The 25,412-nt window shown below is 44.4% G+C and overlaps 2 protein-coding genes across 4 annotated transcripts; both read left to right on the top strand.

Moving 5' to 3' along the window:
• Positions 1–3,772: 3,772 nt before the first annotated feature.
• LOC136664468 (cylicin-2-like) lies at positions 3,773–20,887 on the top strand. Of its 3 annotated transcripts, none has more exons than XM_066641667.1 (19): positions 3,773–3,815; positions 6,619–6,758; positions 7,243–7,353; positions 8,039–8,092; positions 8,323–8,383; positions 10,203–10,282; positions 11,770–11,865; positions 11,961–12,080; positions 12,176–12,283; positions 13,137–13,250; positions 14,377–14,451; positions 14,579–14,623; positions 15,205–15,238; positions 16,154–16,257; positions 17,379–17,477; positions 17,987–18,100; positions 19,273–19,359; positions 19,607–19,669; positions 20,037–20,887. In XM_066641667.1, the coding sequence occupies exons 1-19, from the start codon at positions 3,794–3,796 to the stop codon at positions 20,289–20,291; spliced, it is 1,782 nt and encodes a 593-aa protein (XP_066497764.1). In that variant the 5' UTR covers positions 3,773–3,793; the 3' UTR covers positions 20,292–20,887. The 3 variants fall into 3 exon arrangements, with proteins under 3 accessions (XP_066497764.1, XP_066497757.1, XP_066497749.1); XM_066641660.1 differs by having other exon boundaries at positions 14,377–14,469; positions 19,276–19,359; XM_066641652.1 differs by having other exon boundaries at positions 14,377–14,469.
• A 615-nt stretch (positions 20,888–21,502) lies between these two features.
• LOC136664213 (uncharacterized) lies at positions 21,503–25,412 on the top strand. Its single transcript, XM_066641315.1, has 4 exons — positions 21,503–21,599; positions 21,940–22,034; positions 22,506–22,664; positions 25,275–25,412. Exons 1-3 carry the CDS (start codon positions 21,578–21,580, stop codon positions 22,662–22,664), a joined length of 276 nt encoding a protein of 91 aa, XP_066497412.1. The 5' UTR covers positions 21,503–21,577; the 3' UTR covers positions 25,275–25,412.

Raw genomic sequence — 25,412 nt, 5'->3', positions numbered from 1 at the left:
CTCTCTCCCTTGCTCTCTCTCTCTCTCTCCCTTGCTCTCTCTCTCTCTCTCTCTTTCTCTCTCTCTCTCTCTCTCTCTCTCTCCCTTGCTCTCTCTCTCTCTCTCTCTCTCTCTCTCTCTCCCTTGCTCTCTCTCTCTCCCTTGCTCTCTCTCTATCTCTTTCTCTCTCCCTTGCTCTCTCTCTCTCTCTCTCTCTCTCTCTCTCTCTCTCCCTTGCTCTCTCTCTCTCTCTCTCTCTCTCTCTCTCTCTCTCTCTCCCTTGCTCTCTCTCTCTCCCTTGCTCTCTCTCTCTCTCTCTTTATACATACGTCCAGAGTCCGTTCCACACTCCAGTCCATGTGTTGTGTGTGTCACTGTTTGCTGTACGTCAGCGCCCCGGGGGGGAATCATAAAGACGCCGGTGTGAACGCTGAGGGCCGGTTGTGTCTGTGCTCTGTGTTAATATTGAATCCTGTGTTTCTTGGTTTTGACTTAGTGCTTCCTGTGCCTCCCGTAAACCTTTGTAAATACGTTCACTGTGTGTATGTCTCACCAGAGTAGAGCTGGATGCCTTTTGTTTGTGTGTGTTTGTGTGTGTTCTTTGTGTGTGTACTTATTTTGTCGGCATAAGACCTTCTTGAATTTGATGGGTGTCTGTGTGTTTGAAAATATCACATCTACGATAAATTCTATCCCTTATCCATTCTGTGTTTCCAGTTGTGTCCTTTCCATCCACATTCTTATCTCTGTTATAGTTCATTTTCCCACACACTGACCATAACACACACCTCATTCTGTCACAGCTCAGCCCTAGACTGGAACGAATGAATGAATAAAGGAAAGAGATTACAAACTACATGGTACTGGTCCAACCACAGAGTTAATGAGTGAATTAAGGACACGAGGGTGAACACTGCCGAGTCCATGAGGCTGGACAGAGACTGAGGACGAGTGAAAGGGTGAGGGCTATGCCCTTAGACCACTACTGTGCCACTGAGAGCACATTTACAGTGCTTTATTTCTAATAAACAATGATGTACCGGTACAGAACTTTTTACTCCGACAGTGAGGGGACCCCAGTGCTGTCATCCACTCTTCTTCATCCACGAGAATCTTCTGGAAGAGTTTGTGCACCAGCCGCAGCAATGCGCTACTCTTCTGGAGACATTCAAACCCAAAATCAAAACATCCCCACATCCACCAGGACTGGGCACGTTCCGATCCCCAGCACTGCGCACAGCTCACCGCCGTTCCGCTTTTAGGGCTCCCTGCGTCCTGATATATCCCTCCTTTGTGTTTCCTTCTTCGGAATGAGTCACAGAATGTTGTTTTCAGCTGGAAATATATCGGCATGAAAGGAAGAGTGACACCCACCACAATGAACGCGTGTCTGTGTGTTGGAGATAAGACCCACATTGTGACCCACAGGAAAACAACACTGGCTTCAAGACGAGGGTAAAGTTGTCCAACTCTCTTTTCTTATTTCGCAGATTGGTTCAAGCTAATTTTCTTCAAAACACATGAAGCCAAAGTAAACGATGCTGGGAATTATGGGAAGTGGGTTTAATGGAAGAGAAAGATGTAAGGACTACATTTACACAGGTGCATGTCTGAGCACTTATGACTAGGGACTCGTTGTAGAAAAGGCATGGCAGTGAAAGGCACTGGAGTAGCTGGGCATGAGCCTACACTCACCCTACACAATGCCAGAGTTGGGTACGGACCGGTGGAACCGTGATCCTAAGAGTAATCAGCTCTGTGAGGACTTGGTGTTGATGACCTTATTAATGAAATGAAATCACCCAAAGATATGAGGGGTCCCAATGAAGCAGGGAAAGCAACTTTCCAGTGGACCCCAGCAGTGACGGGAGGGATCCTATAACAGGGATTCAAAGAGAGCCACCCCAGTGATACAGGGTCCGATCGACAGAAATCAGCTTTACAAGTTTCTTGCAGCTGCCATCAAATGCTCAAAGCAATCTTCAAACATGTTTTGTAAGGTGTTTGTACAGCCCTGAGTGTAAAGTATAGAAGCTCCTGATAATTAATAATATAATCATACATCATTGTAACTAATGATATAGCTATGTAATAACAGATGTAATTATATAATGCAAGGACAGCTTATTAGCACTGGAATAGATGTGTTTCTGTGGTGTGTTGGAGCGTTCTAGTTTGATGTCCGTTTTTCTTCTCTTTTCCTTCTGTTTTAAACATTTTCATAAATAATAAAGTTACAACGCGTTTGGATCAGTATTCTCACCGATCCTCTGTCTGGACTCGCCTCACTCCTCCAGGTTACTGAGGTAAAGTCAAAGCCGGGCTTTCCTTATGTGCCTTGGGTCCGGCTCAAACCTCTCTAAAGAAAACCTTATGAAAATTTCATGTGCGTTTTCCAGCCTCTCTGACAAGTGATGGATTGGAGCTCTGGGACCGGGCGGACTCGGAGGGAAGCGGAGCGAGAGGATGTGGGTCAATCCGGGTCAGTCACGTCAGGTTGGAGGCATTTGAGGTGAGAGTTAAAGGAGTAGGTATTTTACACTCTCCTCTCTAAAGTGCAGCTAATGAGGTGAAGTTCCAGAGTGGGGGGAGTTATGGGACATGGAGAGGGTCCCCTGCATGTGGGGGAGGGGTGCCATGACTAAGATGTCCAGACCACATGGTGTCAGTATGAAGTAAACCAACAGAACCTCTAGCTCTTATTGTATGTAAAGCTCCCCATGCGTTTTCCTCAAACATGCTGCAACTGTGGATCCTAGGGCTGCGAGAGTCTGCTCAGCAACTCGGCGAAAGCAAACGCTTTGGGTGTAATTGCCCACAAGGTGTGCTCCAATATTCTTGTCCAAGGAAGAGTTACACCAGCATCTTCCTCCCTGGAGAATCCAAGTAGGTCGTTTTACATAGTAGCGGCAGCTGTGCCTCGGCAACGGTGATTAAACTGCACTCAAAGAAAGGATGGGCTCTGTTTTTCTGTATGCGGTATGCCATGAAGATTTGAATTATCTTCCATGCTGTTTGTTTATTCCTTGTTTCTCTCTCTATATATATATATATATATATATATTTATATATATATTCATATATTCCCTGTGATTATTTCTTTCACCTCGACACACGTCTGGATGAATAATGAAGCCTTAGTTAAACAGATACGCCTCCAGGACTAGCACTTTCCAGCCCATACGTCCAACTCTTTCAGCTAAAGCTGTTATGGACATCAGAGGCTTCAGAGGAACTCGCAGTGGAGGTGCTGCATGGTGCACGGAAAACGAATGAAAGGGGGGAATTGGGACAGTTACTGAGAGTCTAAGGGGGGCTTCTTGAGAGGGGGATGAATGTGGAACATGAATTAAGAGCTCAAGCCTCCAGTATATTCTTCCAAGTAAGGCTAGGTGTTAGCTGTTTTCATAAATAACGCTTTTTATAAAGAGGAACATTATAATTTTCTTTTTAAAGCCAGCAGAGGGAGGTCTGTTTATTACTATGTTATTTGAGCATTATGTGCCGTAATGGTTTATCTGCGTCACAAAATCTGCTCCACACAACTGACGGCACAGGAGACACTTCATTTCAAGAGTGACTATAGCAGGAATTATAACACAGTTATAACACAGTAATAAGTCTTATATATACACACAGAAACAGTAACACCTCTAGCTCAGGCAGCTCATGAGTTTACTGAGTCAGGTGACTACTGTCAAAACGCAGAACTGGTTTAACCTGCTGAGGCTCCACCCACCTGCCAGCCTCAAGGGAAAAAACACCAGCAGACTTTTATTCTGTCAGACTGACCCTGAGAGAGCATCCAGACCTGATGGAGACCAGGCAGCTTCCAGGTAACTTCAAATAATAATAATAATAATAATAATAATAATAATAATAATAATGAGATTAAATGGAGGACTAACACCATTCTTTATATTACGTTAAAATTACCTCTTTATTTCTGCATTCACTGTCCATTCTCTCAGCTCTACTAAGCACATTGGCCACTTTATAGCTCTACAATTACAGACTGTAGTTGTTCTGTTGTTCTGCATACTTTGTTCACCCCCTTTCACCCTGTTCAACAACCACAACCACAGGTGAACTACTGTCTCTGACTTTAGGGGGCTGTGTGTAATAGAGTTGACATTGAGTGGACACACAGATATGTTCCATGTTCATTTTCAGGGTACCTGCATAGGGATGTTAAAATGCATGCATAAGCATGTAATACATGAAGAAAGGCTTTCTAAATCGTTGTCATCAGCATTTTCAAGATGAGTGTGTAGGCAAAGATGTTTCCAACCCAAATAACCCTTAGATTTTAGAAGACAGACGTGGAATAGTGATTTATTTTTAGTTGTATCCCATTAAAATTTTATTTTCTTTTTTAATCAACCAGCTCCGGGAGCATTTAAAAAGATCTAAAATTAATAAACACACAGGAACATATGATGAGCACCTTAAGTCTCCCCCAGTGTAGACCTTACTCATGCCTTCAGCATAGAACCTTATCAAATCTGCTCCCATCACTGCTGCAGTAATCACAAACACTGCCCTGTTCCATCAACAGTGAACACCTTGTGTAAATATTGATCTGTGCCGGTCCCTGATCAGATTTCTGATCATGTTTGTGTTTGTGTGCTCTTTTATTAACACTTGCTCTTTTGGTTAGAGGCTAAACTCTGGTGAGATGTTGTTTCATTGTTTCACAAATAGGAAACCTTCAGTGACTCAGCAGAGTGACTCCTGACTATCCACAGGGTTTTAACACAGACTCCACATTCCTGACATCTGCTAATGTACTAATTCTAACAGAGTATTAACACACCCAAGAAAGTGATAACAATATTTACATATCCAAGCTCCGCCCACAGAGCCACTCTCTCTTTTCCTGATCAGGATTCAGCAGGTAGACCGTACCTTCAGGCAAATGTCCAAAAACATGCTGTTTCTGCTCATGTGTTACTGCAGGGGTGTCCTCTAGTCAGGGGAATGGACTACAGCCTGAAATTAGAGAGCTACAATGTGGCACTAAATGTCCAGCAGAGCCATAATATTACACACATCTTTCTTTTTATGTAAAGGGAAATATTATTGATCTATTGATACACATTTAACAATTTATCAAAAAAAACTTCTACTAATTCATTGTAATTAAAGCTAATGATGTACTTTAATACGCTGGTCCTACCTCACATTTTAATGCAGTGGAGCAGTAGTGCTCTACTGATCTGTCTATTTTGGATCATTCTCCTGTGTGATATCAGCCTGAAAATGAGCTGCTATCAGATGAAGTGCAAACAAACCAGTAATCAGGTCTTCACCATGTAATTAGCTTAGCCTCTGAGCACAAAGCCAGTTCAATCAGCAGCGTTCTTCACATTCTGTCTTTATATCCCCAGCTCTGGTCTCTATACCAACATCTGAGTGCTTATAGAGCCCTTATTTCACAGCTTACAGTTTCACAAGGGGTTGCAGAACAAGTTTGCGGAACACTGTCCCAGTCCCCTTGGGAGGGGACACTTGGTGAAGGGTGAGGCACTTGGTGAAGGGTGAGACACTTGGTGAAGGGTGGAACACTTGGTGAAGGGTGGGACACTTGGTGAAGGGTGAGACACTTGGTGAAGGGTGGGACACTTGGTGAAGGGTGGGACACTTGGTGAAAGGAGGGACACTTGGTGAAGTGTGAGACACTTGGTGAAGTGTGAGACACTTGGTGAAGGGTGGGACACTTGGAGAAGGGTGGGACACTTGGTGAAAGGAGGGACACTTGGTGAAGGGTGGGACACTTGGAGAAGGGAGGGATACTTGGTGAAGGGTGAGACACTTGGTGAAGTGTGAGACACTTGGTGAAGGGTGGGACACTTGGAGAAGGGAGGGACACTTGGAGAAGGGAGGGATACTTGGTGAAGGGTGAGACACTTGGTGAAGGGTGGGACACTTGGTGAAAGGAGGGACACTTGGTGAAGTGTGAAACACTTGGTGAAGTGTGAGACACTTGGTGAAGGGTGGGACACTTGGAGAAGGGAGGGATACTTGGTGAAGGGTGGGACACTTGGGGGAGGGTGGGACACTTGGTGAAGTGTGAGACACTTGGTGAAGGGTGAGACACTTGGTGAAGTGTGAGACACTTGGTGAAGGGTGGGACACTTGGTGAAGGGAGGGACACTTGGTGAAAGGAGGGACACTTGGTGAAGGGTGGGACACTTGGTGAAGGGAGGGACTCTTGGTGAAGGGTGGGACACTTGGTGAAGGGAGGGACTCTTGGTGAAGGCAGGGACACTTGGTGAAGGGTGGGACACTTGGAGAAAGGAGGGATACTTGGTGAAGGGTGGGACACTTGGTGAAGTGTGGGACACTCGGAGAAGGGAGGGACACTTGGTGAAGGGGGTGGACACTTGGTGAAGGGTGGGACACTTGGAGAAAGGAGGGATACTTGGTGAAGTGTGGGACAAGTGTGCATTCCCAAGGCTAGCTAGCGAGCAATTCACACAGCCGGAGCAGGGGGTTAGGTCCCGGGAATTGAACCCAGGTCACTTCTCTAACCTCAAGGCCACGGCTGCCCCCTATGGGCAGAGAGTAAGATTGTGGGTTTTACTGGTCTCTAAATGATCAATATATCAATATGTACATTTCTCTGGATCTCTGCAGCTGTCTGGTCCATACACGGTAATGGGGCAGAGGAGGAAGTGGGCATGGCCTCTCACAGTCCTCCTGCATCAACTGGTGAAGTGGGTGTGGCTGAAGAAGTGGGAGGCGGTCCTTTAATCCCCATCATCAAACAGGAAAAGGTGGGCTGCTTATATATAACAAGCCAAAATGTTCCCATGGAGGATTCCACTTAATTCCTCTGTGTAGAATAGTGCTGAGTCCACTTTTTTCCATAAAGAACCATTGTTGCTGATTTGACTAAATGGGTAAAGAAATCTAAGATTGAGTGGGTGATTTTTAAACTTTTATAAGGTTCTTCACGCTCATAATTCTTTAAAAAACAATGTTCTATATGGAACCAAGATAGGTTCTTCTAAGGCATCCCTCAAAGAGGCCTTTGTAACACATTGGTAGCGTTGGTCTTTTCTTTACTGAAAGGTGTCTTGATCTTAGCCTTAACTCTGACTCGGTATTGGCCCGGTCTTGGTCTTAAGTCAGACTCAGTGTGTCCTGGTCTCTGCCTTGATGCAGCTTTGTCTTGTCTCTAACTCTAGTACACACTGGTTTGAGAGCAATGAATTCCCACTCCTCACTGTCTCCAACTTTACATTCATCCTTCCTCAGGACAAGCTGTGGTCCTGTGACAGCTCTGCTTCCTCCTCAGAAAGTGAGGATGAGGAGGATAAAGGCAGAAAGAAGAAGAAGAAGAAGAAACTGAAGAAGAAGAAGAGTAAGGTAACAGTGATTAGATGTGTGTTGATTTTCCAGGTCAAAAATCCAGTGAATGTTCTTGTAGATAAGTCAGATTCTCTGTGGAAGGAATGGTGTTCCTGGGTATAACACATATCTCAGATTTTTTTTTCCACTGGAAAAGTGTCAGTTTGACTGCAGAACATGTCTCAAATCCCTGTCAAACCTGCAGTGTCAGGTTATTACTCCCACCAGCTTCAATGTATTCAGCTCATTTACACTGGACACATTGGGAGCGGCTGCCTCCGCACATATATACAGTGTATCTCCGGTCCTATTCTTTTTTTTTGGCATAATCTGAAAATCCCAACTGTTTACAGCGTGGAGAATTTAGACGCAGTGCAGAGCAATAGGGTCAAATTAGTTTGAATTGGTTCATTACTACATCGATTACTGTACGTCCAGAGCAGTTTATTTATCTTTGTGTATATTTAGAGGAGACTACAGTGCCATGTTTAGAAAAGAGGAGGGTGTATAGCCCCTCTAACATTGAGTTGTGTAGCAGTGAAACTGTCTTCTCTAAAGTGATGTGGCACCATCCAGCACCATGGGATGAGCTGAGATCCACAAATCATCCACCATCTGCACTACTCTCAGTATTTTGTGCTAAAATGTGAACCTGAAAACAGCTGGTATTTTGTGTTTAAAAGCACTGTGACTGTTTTCACAGAGGTCCAGGTCATCCTCATCCTCCAGCAGCTCCTCAGACAGTGACAGTAGTGAGGTGAGTAATCCGGATTAAAACCCTAGCGTTCACACACAAGATCATTTCGAATCATTCTGCATGCAGAGACTTTAGAATGGCCTCGCCCCCTTTTTCGGAGTCTGTCCAATCGCAGCGCTGGACCCGCATTTATGTGAGAGCGCAAAGACGAGGTTAAACGCAACAAAACAGACACAACGAGCGCAGAGAAATAAGAGCACTGAGTAAGAGAACTGAGTTTTCCTTTTCAGGATGAAAGGACGAGGAAGAAAAGAAAAGAGAAGGCTGTGGCGACAGTTATACCTGAGTCAGGTTAGTGTCTCTACTCTGTCATCAAAGTACTCTAGCTAGATAGCATGCTAATCCCTGACAGTGTGTAGTACAAAACTGGCACACAAATACAGTATACACTACAGTAACAGAGTATGTAGTATATATTTATAGTGAGTACTAACACTAATAGTACAAGTTTCGCAGACTAGTACAAAGTATTAAAACACTTCCCTGTTTCTTACTAATGGGATAGGATTAACTGTTGCTATGACAACACACAACACCAATCTGCATTTGCAATGCTGTCTGCCTTTTTCCTCCAAAGGGTTGAAACTCAAATGTTGTTTTCCACACTATGTAGTGCACAGTGCAGGTCATAACATAACTCTGCACGAAAATAGTTTATATTCACATTGCTCAAGAGGCATGGCTCGCTAACATTTAGTCTAGCATTTAGTGCACTGCCCAGTGTTAGCTTTATCATCTGTGAAGTGCACTGTGTAGCGAGGAGGGCTCTGTTTGGGATAAAGCCAGTGTTTTTTATTTCACATTGGACTGAGGGACTAGAGTATGCACTGTGGGTATACTCAAATTGTAACGGTAGTACATACTACACAACTACACACTCAAACACTACCTTGAATTATTAGTATTTCTTCTAGACTGCAAAAGTTACATAGTGCAGTTTCTGCAGTGCTGAGCCTGGACCAGCAACAACAGAGGCATTATTATCCCTGTTACAGCTCAGTAAATCATCACAATGATTTTAAAACTGTAATTTTAAGGTTAAAATATCACCTAGAGTTCCTTTAACACCCGAGCAGAACTTCATCTGTCTTTAACTGGCCACACCCATGCAATCAGAAATGTCCTTATCTACTGATACACTGCCTTTGTGTGTGTGTGTGTGTGTGTATACACATTCCAACACACACCATCAGACTTCCATAATAACCCACAGGTCAGTGGACTATTCTCAGTGCAGCAGTGACACTGAGGGGTTTAAAAACTCCAGCAGCTGCTGCTGTGTCTGATCCACTCACACCAGCACAACACACAGTAACACACCACCACCACGTCAGTGGAGAATGCTGAGAATGATCCACCACCACACAACACCTGCTCCGTGAGGGTCCTGAGTGCTGAAGAACAGTGATGAATGTAGACAAAGGGAAGTGTCTATAATGTTTTGGCTGGTTGGTGTGTGTAAGAGCTACTTGCAGAAGGCAATGAGTTTCTCTTTATTTCATTAGAGTCTCATATTCAGCAATGTGTCATTACACGCCGATCTATATAATGGATCACTCCAGCTGCTGAGGATACACACACATACACACACAAAAACACACACACACACAGTCTGCTCAAATGAAACTCACAGGTGCCAAAGGAATGATGAGTGAGACTTTCACTCTCCACCTTTTTCAATTACAGCGCTGGTGGATGGATAGCATCCAGAAAAACAACACTGAACACATGCACTGTGCATCCAAAAGTGTGTAGACCCCCCTGAACACCCCCCCCACACACACACACACACACACCTCCCTTCACACACACACACACACACAGTGTGATTTAAAGTCCCTGTGGCGCTGAACCACGGAGCAGAGGAACTGTACTCTCTCCTGAGTGAAGCTGATCAATGCAGTATGTTTGGAATGAGGTGGAGCGACTGAACTAAGCACCCAAACACAGTTCCTGACCACACTAATGTCCCTACTGCTGCCATCAGATCCTCACAGCAATGTTCTTAAACCTTCTATATAGTCCTTCTGTGTGTGTGTGTGTGTGTGTGTGTGTGTGTGTGTGTCTGTTTGTGTGTGTAAATGCTAAATGTCCCTCGTGTGCTCCTCAGGTCTGATTTTGGAAATCGTACTGATTCCCCTGAAGGACAGTGATGAGCTGCAGAAGAAAACAAGAAAAAACAGTGCTAGAGTAAGAGCAACTGCAGAGAGAGAGAGAGAGAGAGAGAGAGAGAGAGAGAGAGAGAGAGAGAGAGAGAGATTGTGTGTGTGTGGTTAAAAATTATTTAAATTTTCTTTCATTAAAATGTGAAGATTTGCATCAGGTTCAGGACAAGTGTAGGATTAAAGTTAAGAACAGGGTTAAGGACAGTGTCAGAGGTACAGTGTTAGGGACCGTGTTGGGGAAAGTGTTAGGGACAGTGTTAAGGGGACGGTGTTGGGGACAGTGTTAAGAGGACAGTGTTGGAGAGTGTGATAAGGGGAGAGTATTGGGGACAGTGTTAAGGGGACAGTGTTAAGGGGACAGGTTTGGGGACAGTGTTAAGGGGATAGGGTTGGGGACAGTGTTAAGGGGACAGGTTTGGGGACAGTGTTAAGGGGACAGGGTTGGGGACAGTGTTAAGGGGACATGGTTGGGGACAGTGTTAAGGGGACAGGGTTGGGGACAGTGTTAAGGGGAGAGTATTGGGGACAGTGTTAAGGGGAGAGTATTGGGGACAGTGTTAAGGGGAGAGTATTGGGGACAGTGTTAAGGGGACAGGTTTGGGGACAGTGTTAAGGGGACAGGGTTGGGGACAGTTTTAAGGGGACAGTGTTAAGGGGACAGGGTTGGGGACAGTGTTAAGGGGACATGGTTGGGGACAGGTTTGGGGACAGTGTTAAGGGGACAGGTTTGGGGACAGTGTTAAGGGGACAGGGGTGGGGACAGTGTTAAGGGGACATGGTTGGGGACAGGTTTGGGGACAGTGTTAAGGGGACAGGTTTGGGGACAGTGTTAAGGGGACATGGTTGGGGACAGGTTTGGGGACAGTGTTAAGGGGACATGGTTGGGGACAGGTTTGGGGACAGTGTTAAGGGGACAGGGGTGGGGACAGTGTTATGGGGACAGGGGTGGGGACAGTGTTAAGGGGACAGGTTTGGGGACAGTGTTAAGGGGACAGGGTTGGGGACAATTTTAAGGGGACAGGTTTGGGGACAGTGTTAAGGGGACATGGTTGGGGACAGGTTTGGGGACAGTGTTAAGGGGACATGGTTGGGGACAGTGTTAAGGGGACATGGTTGGGGACAGGTTTCGGGACAGTGTTAAGGGGACAGGGGTGGGGACAGTGTTATGGGGACAGGGGTGGGGACAGTGTTAAGGGGACAGGTTTGGGGACAGTGTTAAGGGGACAGGGTTGGGGACAATTTTAAGGGGACAGGTTTGGGGACAGTGTTAAGGGGACAGTTTTGGGGACAGTGTTAAGGGGCTGCAGCGTGGGGTCGAGGCAGAAGTATAAACTGGGTCTGTCGGAGAGGACTGAAGGGACAGGGTTGGAGGGTGGTGACGAGGTCAGGGTCAGTGTTAGTAATGGGCAGATAATAAGGTAATGGGCAGATGTCCACGTCCCCTGCAGTATGCTCCTGTCTGTGCTGCTCTTTATCACTTTGAATAGCTCTGGATCTGAATCTATGTCTCAGTCTCTTCACCAGAAAAAGAAGATGAAGAAGAAAGACAAGAAGAAGCAAAAGAAGAACAAGAAGAAGAAGAAAAAGAAAAAGAAGAAGAAGAAAAAGGTACAAATGGAAATTAATGAGAAATGTATTTTCTCTGTTAAAACATTAACAGTGATGACTCTCTCTCTCTCTCTCTCTCTCTCTCTCTCTTTCAGGATTCCAGCTCTTCTTCCTCTGAGAGCTCCTCCTCCTCGGACAGTGAGGATGAGAAAAAGAAAAAGAAGAAGAGTAAGAAGAAGAAGAAGAAGAAGAAGAAAAAGAATCAGAAAAAGAAGGTAAAAGTGGAAATGGGAATGTCTTCTTTGTTGGAAACATTAAAAGTTATGAGAATCTCTCTCTCTGTGTCTCTCTCTCTGTGTCTCTCTCTCAGGATTCTAGCTCTTCCTCTGATAGCTCTTCCTCCTCAGACAGTGAGGAGGAGAAAAAGAAAAAAAAAAAGAAGAAGAAGAAGAAGAAGAAACTGAAGAAGAAGAAGAAGGTAAACAAAAACATCAAGTACATACAACAAAAATTCTATGACTTCATATTTTATTACTTCATTTATATATCACTTTATGTTTCATTTATTTTTGATGAGTGGCTGTAGTTAGGTTTGTGTGTGAGGGGGAATGTTTTCGAGAGCGTGTGCAGGCTACAAATATTGGTAGATGGGGTGAAGCAGGAGATTGGAAATTGCTGGTGGACAAAGGTAAAAAAAGACTGCAAGTCCCAGAGTGCACTGTGTTAACTGCACTGAGGCCGGAAATTAAGGGCAGCTATGATCAGAAACAGCTGAAAGGTCTAGTCATTGGCTGTGGATAAGGAGAAATCAGATTACTTGGTGAAATGCACTGTGGAGGTGCTAATGTGATTGTTGGTGATGTAGCATGTAAAGTTCACATGGAACTGGTGGCACTGAGCATGCATTAACAGTGCCAGTGGGGCTGGGTACAGCCCCAGGGAGGCCAGTGTGGATGTATGGTTATTGATGGTTAAAGGTAAGGTAGGGCTGTAAAGCTGGCTTTGAGGGGAGTGGGTCTGGGACGCCAGACTTCACTGTTCACTGTTCCGTAGGTGTCGGCTTAATTCAGCTAAACAGAGATGAGTGGAGGTGTCTGCCTGATGACCCCTGTGAAGAGCTAGTGATACAGTGGGTGGTTAGCTGATCATATCATAAACGGCTACAGCAAACTTAGTGTTGAGGTATAGGAATCAACAGGAGTTGTGTGGCTGCAGGTAGAAAGAGAGTGGGGTGGGCCCTATGTGAAGCTCTAATCTATTGGCATTGGATAATTTACATCTTACCTTGTGTATGATTATAATTAATAATTAAATTCTTTGTTTCCATTCAGGATTCTTCACTATCATCATCATCTGACACCTCCAGCGATGACGAGAAGAAGAGGAAGAAGAAAAAGAAAAAAGACAAGAAGAAGAAAAACAAGAGGAAGCAGAAGGAAAAAAAGGTGGAATAAAGAAAGTCACACTGTGTGTACCACACTGCAGTCTGATCCATGACCATATATGGAGTTCCAGGTCTGAGCTGTGACCATATATGGAATTCCAGGTCTGAGCCATGACCATATATGGAGTTCCAGGTTTGATTCATGACTATATATGGAGTTCCAGGTCTGATTCATGACCATATATGAAGTTCCAGGTCTGATTCATGACCATATATGGAGTTCCATGGCTGAGCTGTGACCATATATGGAGTTCCATGTCTGAGCCGTGACCATATATGGAGTTCCAGATCTGAGCCGTGACCATAAATGGAGTTCCAGGTTTGATTCATGACCATATATGGAGTTCCAGGTCTGATTCATGACCATATATGGAGTTCCAGGTATGATTCATGACCATATATGGAGTTCCAGGTCTGATTCATGACCATATATGGAGTTCCATGTCTGAGCCATGACCATATATGGAGTTCCAGGTCTGATTCATGACCATATATGGAGTTCCATGTCTGAGCTGTGACCATATATGGAATTCCAGGTCTGAGCCATGACCATATATGGAGTTCCAGGTTTGATTCATGACCATATATGGAGTTCCAGGTCTGATTCATGACCATATATGGAGTTCCATGGCTGAGCTGTGACCATATATGGAGTTCCATGTCTGAGCTGTGACCATATATGGAGTTCCAGGTCTGATTCATGACCATATATGGAGTTCCAGGTTTGATTCATGACCATATATGGAGTTCCAGGTCTGATTCATGACCATATATGGAGTTCCAGGTCTGAGCTGTGACCATATATGGAATTCCAGGTCTGAGCTGTGACCATATATGGAGTTCCAGGTCGGATATGTAACCATATATGGAGTTCCAGGTCGGATATGTAACCATATATGGAGTTCCAGGTTGGAGACGTGACTATATAAGGAGTTCCAGGTTGGAGATGTAACCATATATGGAGTTCCTGACTTACTCCCTTCTCAGATCACTGTAGAATGGAGTGAACCAGTGAATGAGTGAACTGTTCTTTAGACAACTATGAAATATTAAACGAGACAGAGCCTCAGTGCCCTATAGGATTCCCACATAATTCTACACAGTGATATTCTCCTTGTCTTTCCCAGTGCTACAGCCCTTCCTCATCCTCCTCATCTTCATCTTCATCCGAGAGCGATGGGGAGCAGCCGAGCATCAAGAAAGTAGGCTTCATGATTACGGTATTCCTGTCTCAAACAGTGACAGAGTATAACATATTAATAATAATAACAACAACAACAATAATAATAATAATAATAATAATAACAGAGTTTGAATGGCATGTCCTAGGAATCCAGGGAATATTCGATGTGGGATGGTGACACACACAACAAGGTAACGTTCATCCATTCATATTTTCACTGTAGTCGCTATATTTGTTAATATTAACAAATATTAAAATCACTTATTTAACTTTCTACCCCCAAAACATTATCCCCACACCTCCCTAACATAACCACACCGCTCTAACATCCCCACACATCCCTCCCCACACCTCCCTAACATCCCCACACCTCCCTCCCCACACCTCCCTAACATCCCCACACCTCCCTCCCCACACCTCCCTAACATCCCAACACCTCCCTATCATCCCCACACCTCCCTAACATCCCCACACATCCCTCCCCACACCTCCCTAACATCCCCACACATCCCTCCCCACACCTCCCTAACATCCCCACACCGCACTAACATCCCCACACATCCCTCCCCACACCGCACTAACATCCCCACACATCCCTCCCCACACCTCCCTAACATCCCCACACATCCCTCCCCACACCTCCCTAACATCCCCACACCGTACTAACATCCCCAGTTTGATGGACAGTTTCATTTCTCTCGTTTTCTCTTTCTCGTTCTCTCTCTCTCTCTCTCTCTCTCTCTCTCTCTCTCGCTCTCTCTCTCTTTCTCAGGGAGAACAGACAGAGTTTACTGAGGGAAAAGATGGTGAGTTTGTGAAAATTGCACATTCTTCTGTTGTTCTCTTTGTGTATTATGTATAAGCTTAACACAAAATGTAAGGAAATGTGTTTGTAAATTATTTCTTTGTTGTAAGAATGGTGCCACATTTGTAAGGAACATGTATTTGTGGGAGGAGCAGTAGAACTGAGTGTGTGGGTTGCGCCCATGAAAGATTTGCCAAATACTCTCTGCCAAAGACAAACAGCTTATTCTGCCATTGATTCGTTTGGTGTGTGGTGACTGGATAATTGAAGATTGAAGAAACAACATATTGGCAATTTAACAGTTAATTAATTTAACAAACAGGAGCCTCAGTAGCGTGTGGAAGAACCATTCACAGCCACAACAGCCTCCTCCTCCTCACACTGGTCACCTGCCTGGTCACACACTGCTGTGGGATGGCATTCCATTCTTCAACCAGCATTTTTTGCCACCGTGGTTGTGTTGGTCGCTCTGGCACCAACAGAACGTCCAAGCTGATCCCACAGGTGTTCAATGGGGTTGAGGTCAGGAGCTGGCAGGGCATTCCCTCCTCTCCACTCCCACGTTCGGGAGGTAGTCTCTGACAAACCCCACTCTGTGGAGGCGAACGCTGTCATCTTTGAAGATAGAGTTCAGTCCCAGACTGTGGAGATATGGGGCTGCCACTGGTTGCAGAATTTCATCTCTATCTCTGCACTGAGAAGCCTCCCATGATGACAAGCCTTGTTTCTCCAGTGAGGGAGGTGCCACCCCACACCATCACACAGAATAAACTGTTCGACACTGGCAGAGAGGATTTGGCAAAATTTTCATGAGCACAACCCACACACTCAGCTCCTTACTTTTTGTGCTAAGTTTATTTTAAAAGAAACATGATTTATATTTACCAAGAAAACCACTGTTTTCTACATTTCCCAGTATTCCCAGCAGAGGCAGAGGGCAGGAGGCGTGGGGATGGAGAACAATTGGAGGAAGGGAAGACGGGGAAGTTGAAGAAGAAGAAAGTGAAGAAGATGAAGAAGGTTTTGAAAATCCACATCACAGACTTATACCAATGAACCAATACATTATGAAATGATGAAAAAATGTGTGTACATTTAAGTGCAATGTTTAAGTATTTAATCTATCAACTAATAGTTACAATTCCTACTAATATCATCTAGAAAAAAATATATAAATAATAATAATAATAATAATAATAAGGGCAGCACGGTGACTGTCTGTGAGGATAGTCTGTGTTGGTGTGTTCTCCCCGTGTCCATGTGGGTTTCCTCCGGGTGCTCTGGTTTCCTCCCACAGTCCAAAACCACACGTTGGTAGGTGGATTGGTGACTCAAAAGTGTCCGTAGGTGTGAGTGTGTGAGTGAATGTGTGTGTATGTCTGTGTTGCCCTGTGAAGGACTGGCGCCCCCTCCAGGGTGTATTCCCACCTTGCGCCCAGTGATTCCAGGTAGGCTCTGGACCCACCGTGACCCTGAATTGGATAAGCGGATATACAGATAATGAATTAACTAATAATAATAATAATAATAATAATAATAATAATAATAAAGGGCGACATGGTGGTGCAGCAGGTAGTGTCGCAGTTACACAGCTCCAGGGACCTGGAGGTTCTGGGTTCAATTCCTGCTCCGGGTGACTGTCTGTGAGGAGTGTGGTGTGTTCTCTCTGTGTCTGCGTGGGTTTCCTCCGGGTGACTGTCTGTGAGGAGTGTGGTGTGTTCTCTCTGTGTCTGCGTGGGTTTCTTCTGGGTGCTCCGGTTTCCTCCCACAGTCCAAAAACACACGCTGGTAGGTGGATTGGAGACTCAAAAGTGTCCGTAGGTGTGAGTGTGTGTGTGTGTCTGTGTTGCCCTGTGAAGGACTGGCGCCCCCTCCAGGGTGTATTCCCGCCTTGTGCCCAATGACTCCAGGTAGGCTCTGGACACACCCTGAACTAGACAAGCGGTTACAGATAATGAATGAATGAATGAATGAATGAATGAATAATAATAAAACAACTTTTGAGAATAACCATTGGCTCAGGAGCTGATAATATGTTGATCTTTTACTGGCTCACTGTCGAAACATCTACAAAGACTGAGACAAACAGCATGTAAATGCATTCTTCTGCCAATGATACTGTAATTATATTTATTTATTAGGAATTATCATCAATGTCTTCATCTGGGGACAGTTCATTCTCAGAGAGTGAGGGTGAGAAGAAGAAAAAGAAGAAAAAGAAAAAGAAAATTAAACTAAAGGTAAAGGATGACAAAACATTAACAACGGTAACGCGTCTGACTCCACATCAGAAGGTTGTGTGTTCAAATCATGTCAGGGTCAAGTGCATGTGTCACGTGGGATGCCCTTTCCTGTGGCATGGTATTTCTCTTGGTGGAGCAGTGGGGGGTGTCTCTATCACAGCTCCAGGGTCTGTGAGGAGTGTGGTGTTCTTCCTGTGTCTGCGTGGGTTTCTTCCGGGTGACTGTCTGTGAGGAGTGGGGTGTGTTCTCCTTGTGTCTGCGTGGGTTTCCTCCGGGTGACTGTCTGTGAGGAGTGTGATGTGTTCTCCCTGTGTCTGCGTGGGTTTCCTCCGGGTGACTGTCTGTGAGGAGTGGGGTGTGTTCTCCCTGTGTCAACAAATAGCTATGTTAATATCTAATAAATATTTAATATCATTTATCTACAAATGAATTAACGGTCGACACATGATGGATGTTAGTTGAGCACAAGCCTAAACTATTCTGGTAAATATTCATGGTGTGTCCAGGATTCCAGCTCTTCATCTTCTGAGAACTACTCATCCTCAGACAGTGATGACGACAAGAAGAAGAAGAAGAAAAAGAAAAAGAAGAAGAAAAAGAAGAACAAAGGAAAGAAAAAAGTAAACAGTAATCCTTCTGTTTCTGTGGTGGGTGAAGGTGGTTATGGGTGCAGTTTAAGGGCTGAATAAAGCATTTAAGGTTGAACAAGACATTTGACGTTAGATTCCCGATAATGCACAGCAGGCTGACAGACAAAAGCTAAATTTCAGAGCAGTGTTATCACAGCAGTTATATTCTAATATTACAACATGATCATAATCAATATTCTGCACCTATAGGTACTTCTCAAATTTTCTCTTCCACCTTAACTGCCCATTTCAGTCCTCTGGTGAAAAGAATAAATGGTGATGCCTCGTGGCTGAGTCTCAGAAACATGGATTCAGTCAGAGAGGGTTTCATACCTCGCACACTTCAGGAACCAATCCCTGTATCTTCAGGGGGTGGAGGTAGAGGCAGGGACTAATTAAATATTCATAAATCAGTGTGCATCAACACTGAATGAAGACATTTTAAGGTGTCAGCAGATTTTTTGAGGGAATCCTATTTTGCCCCTTAGCCCTAGGTAGGGCTAAGGGGATGGTAAACTCTTTAGCTCTTTAAAATGGTGACATTCAGGGGCACACTTCAAACGAAGGGCTATGAAAGCACAAGCGAGCAAAAAAAAAAGCCACAAATAATTGATAAACTATGATAAACACTGTCTTGTCTTTGTTTAATGTAGTTGCATATCCCTTTACTTCATAACAAGCATAACACATAGCTATTAGTATGCAGATGTCTTAGAATTTCCAGTTCCACCTTAAATGGCAATTAAACTCTAGGACCTCTGACTACTGCAGTGGAACTGGAAAATGAAAAAATGTATAAATATAATTGTGAAACGCTTTTGAAGGTGTGCTGTGTTAAAATTAACCTCATTAAAGTCCATAAAGCTCTGATCTCGCAGCCGAGCGCCAGCGTAGCGCTGTTTATTTTCTGCATTCTTAAGACGTATCTGGCTCTTGAAGGGTAGTCCCATTTGTAGGAGATTTGTAGGATAGAGAGGACTGTTAAATCAACACCATTAGTGTAAATATGTAAACACGTCAACACTTTGAGTGTTAATTTAACACTTATTTTACAAATAAATTCCACTTCTGTAACATAGTGATTCGCTACAAGTTTCTGTTTGTTTGTTTGAGTCAGCAATGTCACTAATGCTCCAAGTAAAACCACTATCCTCACTCTCCAGCAGGTCTCCAGCTCTTCATCTTCATCAGAGAGTGAGGAGGAGAGGAAGAGGAAGAAAAAGAAAAAGAAAAAGAAGAAGGCTGTAAGGGTGAGTTAAGTGATGAATACAAGACAAAAAATGCACATAGCCAATCAGAGTAGAGCTCATTAACATGAATCAGTCCTAAATGCAGAGGGGTGAGAATGGTGCAGGTTGATCTTCTGGGTCACTGGCATGTGTTTTATTATTAATAATAATAATAATAATAATAATAATAATAATAAAAGCATGAATGTGTATTAAGTTGAGTATGAGGTTTATAAAGACCATGCTGTATATTTTCTGTTGGCTCCAGGGCTGTGGCCACCATGAACCTGATGGAGATAGAGGAAAGAAGAAAGGGAAAAAAGAGGAGGAGGTAAACAAAGCAATAAGTCTGAGTTCACATCTCCTGCTGTGATTAATATTTTAATTAATATTTTATTTTTAAATATAAATCCAAAATTCTGCTCTAAAATGATGTGTTTAGGAGGACTTTTATTTTGCCCCCGCAGCATGGGTTGAGATGTATACTAGCTTTTGTCTGCACACCCCCTAGTGGCCGCTCCATCAGAGCAACACATTATTTTGATGTTCTAAACACAGTCCAGAGAACACAGTTCCGCTGCTCCACAGCCCAGTGCTGGGGTCCGTAGACCCCCACTGGCTGACACTTGGCATTGGACAGGAGCTCCATAATTAAGGTGTACTACAGCTACTACTACTCTCCTTTTTGCACTCTTAAGGTGGAGGCTGGGGATCCGCAGCTGAACAGACAGAAGGAGGGACCTGAAACAGAAGGAGGGCGATATGAGTCTTTCTCAGCGGGCCCCGGGCATGACATCCTGATGGAGGGGGCCCAAGGGGGGTACAGATCTCATGGGAATGGGGAGTACACTTGGAGAGGTGGGGCTTACCCCTCAACCAATCAGGAGGCTGAGTCAACATCTGGGACCAGAGAAGAGTCTCCATACCAAATCTTGCATGATCATGAACTGTGATTAGCCAGTTTCATCAACTTATCACAGTTTACACAGCCTTTTCACTGACACCTGGTGGCCGGGAGGTGTCATGCACCCTCACCCGGGTGACCCACACTGTGGAGAATAATGGGGTTCTTTCCAGGGAGACGGAAAGAGTTTGATGTGTGTTTCTTTATGGCTGTAATTGGGAATAAATATGAATATTAGGAAGAATGATCAGAAGAATAATGATCGATATAATTTCTAATGATTGAATTTACATAATTAGGATCTGAAATCACTCGAGAGAAAGGAGGGGGGTCATTCTGATGCTTTCATGTTGTTTTTGATTTTCTTACTGAAGACCTAATTGAGAAGTGACTATTTACAGAACCTGATGTTACTTTGATTAACTAATAATTATTAAAACATGTTTTTAATCAAACTGCAGCAGAATGAACCTTTCATTTACCAAACTAACACTTTTAAATCATGTCACTGTCCAGACGACTCCAGACGGACGTGTGAAGATGAAAGGACTGATCGCAGAAATATAAACATCTGAGTTTTATTCTATTTTCTGGATCTGTTTTAAAGTAATTAGCTCATGTTTTACATTTCAAAATAAACTTGAATCCTGCTGAAACAGTTCTGCATCTGATTTCCTAATTATACAAACATCCCCCTGTGTCCAGTTACAGTCCACCCTCTGTCCACTCACTGTCCATTCACTGCCCATTCACTGTCCACTCTGTGAGACACTCCTCCCTCGTTGGTCCACCTTGTAGATGTAAAGTCAGAGACAGTAGCTCATCTGTCGCTGCACAGTGTGTGTCGGTCGTCCTCTAGTCCTTCATCAGTGCCACAGGACGTTGTCAGCTGGATGTTTTTGGTCGGTGGACTGTTCTCAGTCCAGCACTGACACTGAGGGGTTTAAAAACTCCAGCAGCACTGCTGTGTCTGATCCACTCGCACCAGCACAACACACACTAACACACCACCACCACGTCAGTGTCACTGCAGCGCTGAGAATGATCCACCACCACATCACACCTGCTCTGTGGGGGAGCACAGAGGGGAAGGGGGATAATAAAGTATGCAGAGCCACTGATGAACAACAGTCTAACTGTAGAGCTACAAAGTGCTCCTGTGAGGTCAGAGTCGTCGCGTATTTACCACTCACATGTATTCACAAGAGCCCCGCCACACCTGCTCTGGTTGGCTAGGATTTCTCTCCTGATTGTTTGGTATGAAAGGGGTGTGGCTTGTGGGAGTAAAGCAGGTGTCTCAGATGTTTCCCGTCAGTCTCAGTTTACTCTGTAAACATGGACCTGGACTTAGCAGCAGGTGAGACACAGTTTCTCTCTGTTATTTTTTCTTTATTATTCATTTTATGTTTTCTGTGTCTCAATCATCTTTCACTCTCCTGTCTCTTCCTTTATTTCATTTATAAATATTTACTCATTTACTGTTTTCATTCCGTTTCTCACCCTGTGTTTATCTCTCTACATACCTCTATGTGGTGTAATCTCTCTCTCTCTCTTTCTCTCTCATATATATGTCTCTCTATCTATCTCTCTCCCTGTCTCTCTCACTTTCTCTTTCTGCCTCTTTCTCTGTCTCTATCTATCTCTCTTTGTCTGTCACTCTCTCTCTCTCTCTCTCTCTCTCTCTCTCTCTCTCTCAGCTGTAGAGAAAGAGGGGGATGTGAAGAAGGCTGAGTGTCCACAGGTGGAGGGAATCTTCGGACTTGGAAAAAAGGAAAAAGATAAAGACAAGAAGGTGAGAATCTATAAAACATATGGAGTACTGCTATTTTCATTGGTCGGTGCATAATGAGGTCATCACATGGGGTACAGAGGGAGGCGTGGGCAGCTAGTCTCCTCTAGTTTAAGATATTTTTTAAATCTATTATGAATTCTGATAGTAATAGTGTCCTGTCCAGAGAGTGGTAGTGACCTGTGGCCAGTGTGGTCTCAGAGATTGTGTCTCAGAGATTGTGGGTGTGATCCCAGTCATGCCACAGCCACTGTCTGGGAGATCTTAACAGTCCTGAGTGGGTGGGTTGCCAGTCCCTCTCCCCTTGTCAGTGTTGGGTTAGTGTTCTCCTCCAAGCACGCTGAGCTCTGTTGACTGGAGGTGAAGGATGGACACCTGACACCTCTCTGACTCGCATTCTGGAGAATCGCCTAGTCATGCTTTTCTGGTGTAATCTGAGATACTGACTACTCATCCCTTTGTGTCTTTTCACAGGGCAAACACAAGGACAAGTGTAAAGACAAGGACAAGGACGGGTGCAAGGTCAAAGACAAAGAGCACAAGAAGAAGAACAAGGAGCACAAGAAGCCAAAGGAGCATAAAGCATCCAAGAAAGATGGCCACTCCTCTTCCTCCAGCAGTGACAGTGATTAGGTAATAAGTAGCTTATCTTTGCTAAAAGTGAATTAGCCTCATGCTAATGTCCACAGCTGTGAAGTGGAGGGTTACGCACTGTGTGCAGAGGCAGGTGTCCACTCCACTTAATTGAAGGTGTTGCCATTGTTTGGACACTTCAGTTATACACTCACTGCTGTATAATCTTCATAAAACAAGGATTGACCAATAGGAGGCAGCCTGAGGTCAGTGCGTCCAATCGCAATAATTCAGGACCTTACTGTGAATAAGGGAAACTCTTCTGGACTGATCTCCACCCAGTGCCTTTGAGAAGAGTTGGAATGATCTTCCAGCAACCATTAATGAACTTGTGCAATCAAATCCTCACAGCAGTGTTCTAAACCTTTCTAGAGCATTAGAAGCAACTTTACAGCAGTATAAATTCTGGTAATATAGCATACCATACACATTTAATGATGGTTCTACAGGGGGTGTTTGTTAAAGAAAGAAAAAGAGGGTTCTTCAAGTTGATTGAGAATTTGCTGTAGATGATTTTGTGGAGCACCTTTTAGAAAAGCGTCCATCATCTGAAGAACCCCTTCACGATGTAAACAACACTTTAATCAGGACAAAGGTTCTTCAGGTGCTCAGGGTTCTAACAGTTGAGCTAGCACTGCTAAAATAAGTCAAGGAGGACCTGACTGAAGCCCAGATTTGGGTCATGGACATTCATGAAGCCAGCACCCTGGACTCTGTAGAACTAAGACTCAAACTCAAGTGAGGAGAACTCCATCCTGGAGGAACTGGGAGGCCTTGTCCTTAAGCGTGGGAATGCCTCACAGTCTGCAGGTGGCCATGTCTCGGGATTCACTGGAATGTGAGGTGCCTGTTTGCTTTTTTCCCCTTTTAACCAGTGGAGATCCTCAGAGTCTCCCTGTGAAACAACCATTTATTTCTAAGAAAACAACCACAACTCCTGCTCCACAAAAAGCAGACGAGAGATCTCTGACCAAGCTGAGTCTGGAGTCCTGGGTTGGGCCGCTATAAACAGCTCAGTGTTTAGATAAATAAAACCTTGTAAAACCTGCCAAAGGTATGCAACTGATAGCACTCAGTGATACACAAGAGGGTGTATCTCACAAGGAGGGGTCCACTGTGGAGCTGCCTGTAGCTAAAACCTGTCACAGTGACAGATGATAGTCGCTGACGTCGCTCTAAGTTTCTATTGTAGGAGTGTTCCAGGAAGTTAGCGTCGGCGCCTGTGGGAGAGAACAGGGTCAAAGCTTCAAGGTTCACAAAAGACACAGAACAATACCTGTCCTCAACACTTCAGATTAACCCTGTACACATGCAAAAAGAGCCACAGCAGCTATGAGCCTCATCAGTGTTTAGCCCCAGTCTGAAGAGAATAGGACTGTGTTGGAGCCAATCAGTGCAAATATTGATTCACCACGCTGTAGTTCATTTACATAAAGTTGCAAAAATCAGCTACAGATCTGAGTGTAGCCCGTTTCAACATGTTTTTGGACCGGTCGGAGGTGTGCAGGTTCAGATGAGGTCTAACTCGTGTCTGGAAGGGTCTCAGACCCCATGGTGGTGCTGGTCTTGGGCTAATACCAGATTTTGGTTGAGTTTCTGGACTGGTTTCTCAGGACAGAAACCCTGGAGTGGACTGGGCCAGAGTCATTCTGGAGATAAACCAGGAAGCTGTATACTGCAGAGAGTGAGCTGATGTCAGTGCCACATAATGGTCACTAGAGGGCCCTCCAAGCCAAGGCGACGGAAAGCTATATTTGGGAGCAAAACCAAATATAATAATATTAATTAAACAGAAAAGAAGACAGGCCACGAATAAACCATTACACACCACAACATCAGCCAAAACATTAAAGCCACCTCCTTGTTTTTACAGTCATCCACCCTCTCAGCTTCACTGAATATACAGGCCACTGTTGCTCTGCACACTTGTTACCCCCCCTTTCCCCCTGTTCTTCAGAGCTCAGGACCCCCACAGAGCAGGTGTGATGTGGTGGTGGATCATTCTCAGCGCTGCAGTGACACTGACGTGGTGGTGGTAGAGACTCGGACAGTATTTAAAAACTTCAGCTGCACTGCTGTGTCTGATCCACTCGCACCGCCACCACGTCAGTGTCACTGCCGCGCTGATCAGAGATGGCCGATGGTCCCTGACAGAGAAGAACCGACTCGAGGAGGGGTTCTATTAGGTTCTGTTTATTATTTCACAAAGTTTATTCATTTAACCGGAGAGACAGGGACCCAGGAGAAAACTCCAGGGGTTTCCCAGATCCCCGGCCCGGCCTGTCTGTGGCGCTCTGAAAAAGCCTGAGCACCGAGGGGAGGGTGCTTTTCCCTTAAATAGGAGAGGCCCAGGTGGAGCTGATTGTCTGAGTGCCCCTCTGGTGGCGGGGGGTGGTTTAGCAGGCAGCGCTTCCCCAGACCCATTACACACACATTAACTTATTGTTTTATACGTGATATTTCTTTTGTAAAATCTTATGTGTGTTACATGGTTTTATTAGATTTTGTTCTGCTTAACATTTTCAAATAATATTTTCTTAACAATGTTTTCCCTTGCATTAAAAAAAATGCATTAAAATATTGTTGATCTGAGTGTATTTTCTGTTTTAGGATTAGGACTGGGCTCAGGACCATCTCCAGTCTTCTGACCGGGAAAGACACATTCATTTGACTTGTGTTGAGTTGTGTATTTTTATGTGAAAATAAAGAGAATCAGTTTATTTCTCGTCTGTATTTGAGCTTCACATT

This window comes from Hoplias malabaricus, chromosome 1 (assembly GCF_029633855.1).
Source record: "Hoplias malabaricus isolate fHopMal1 chromosome 1, fHopMal1.hap1, whole genome shotgun sequence".
NCBI lineage: Eukaryota > Metazoa > Chordata > Actinopteri > Characiformes > Erythrinidae > Hoplias > Hoplias malabaricus.
The sequence above is the reverse complement of the archived record's forward strand: the minus strand, read 5'-3'. Positions and strand labels throughout refer to the sequence as shown.

Excerpts from the sequence above, each read along its gene's own strand:
- LOC136664468 (XM_066641652.1), top strand. The coding sequence starts at position 3,794 with ATGGAGACCAGGCAGCTTCCAG. Across the intron at positions 8,384-10,202 it reads GACAGTTATACCTGAGTCAG|GTCTGATTTTGGAAATCGTA; the intron begins GTTAGTGTCTCT and ends TGTGCTCCTCAG. Across the intron at positions 19,360-19,606 it reads AAAAGAAGAAGGCTGTAAGG|GGCTGTGGCCACCATGAACC; the intron begins GTGAGTTAAGTG and ends TGTTGGCTCCAG.
- LOC136664213 (XM_066641315.1), top strand. The coding sequence starts at position 21,578 with ATGGACCTGGACTTAGCAGCAG. Across the intron at positions 21,600-21,939 it reads GGACCTGGACTTAGCAGCAG|CTGTAGAGAAAGAGGGGGAT; the intron begins GTGAGACACAGT and ends TCTCTCTCTCAG. Across the intron at positions 22,035-22,505 it reads AAAAAGATAAAGACAAGAAG|GGCAAACACAAGGACAAGTG; the intron begins GTGAGAATCTAT and ends GTCTTTTCACAG.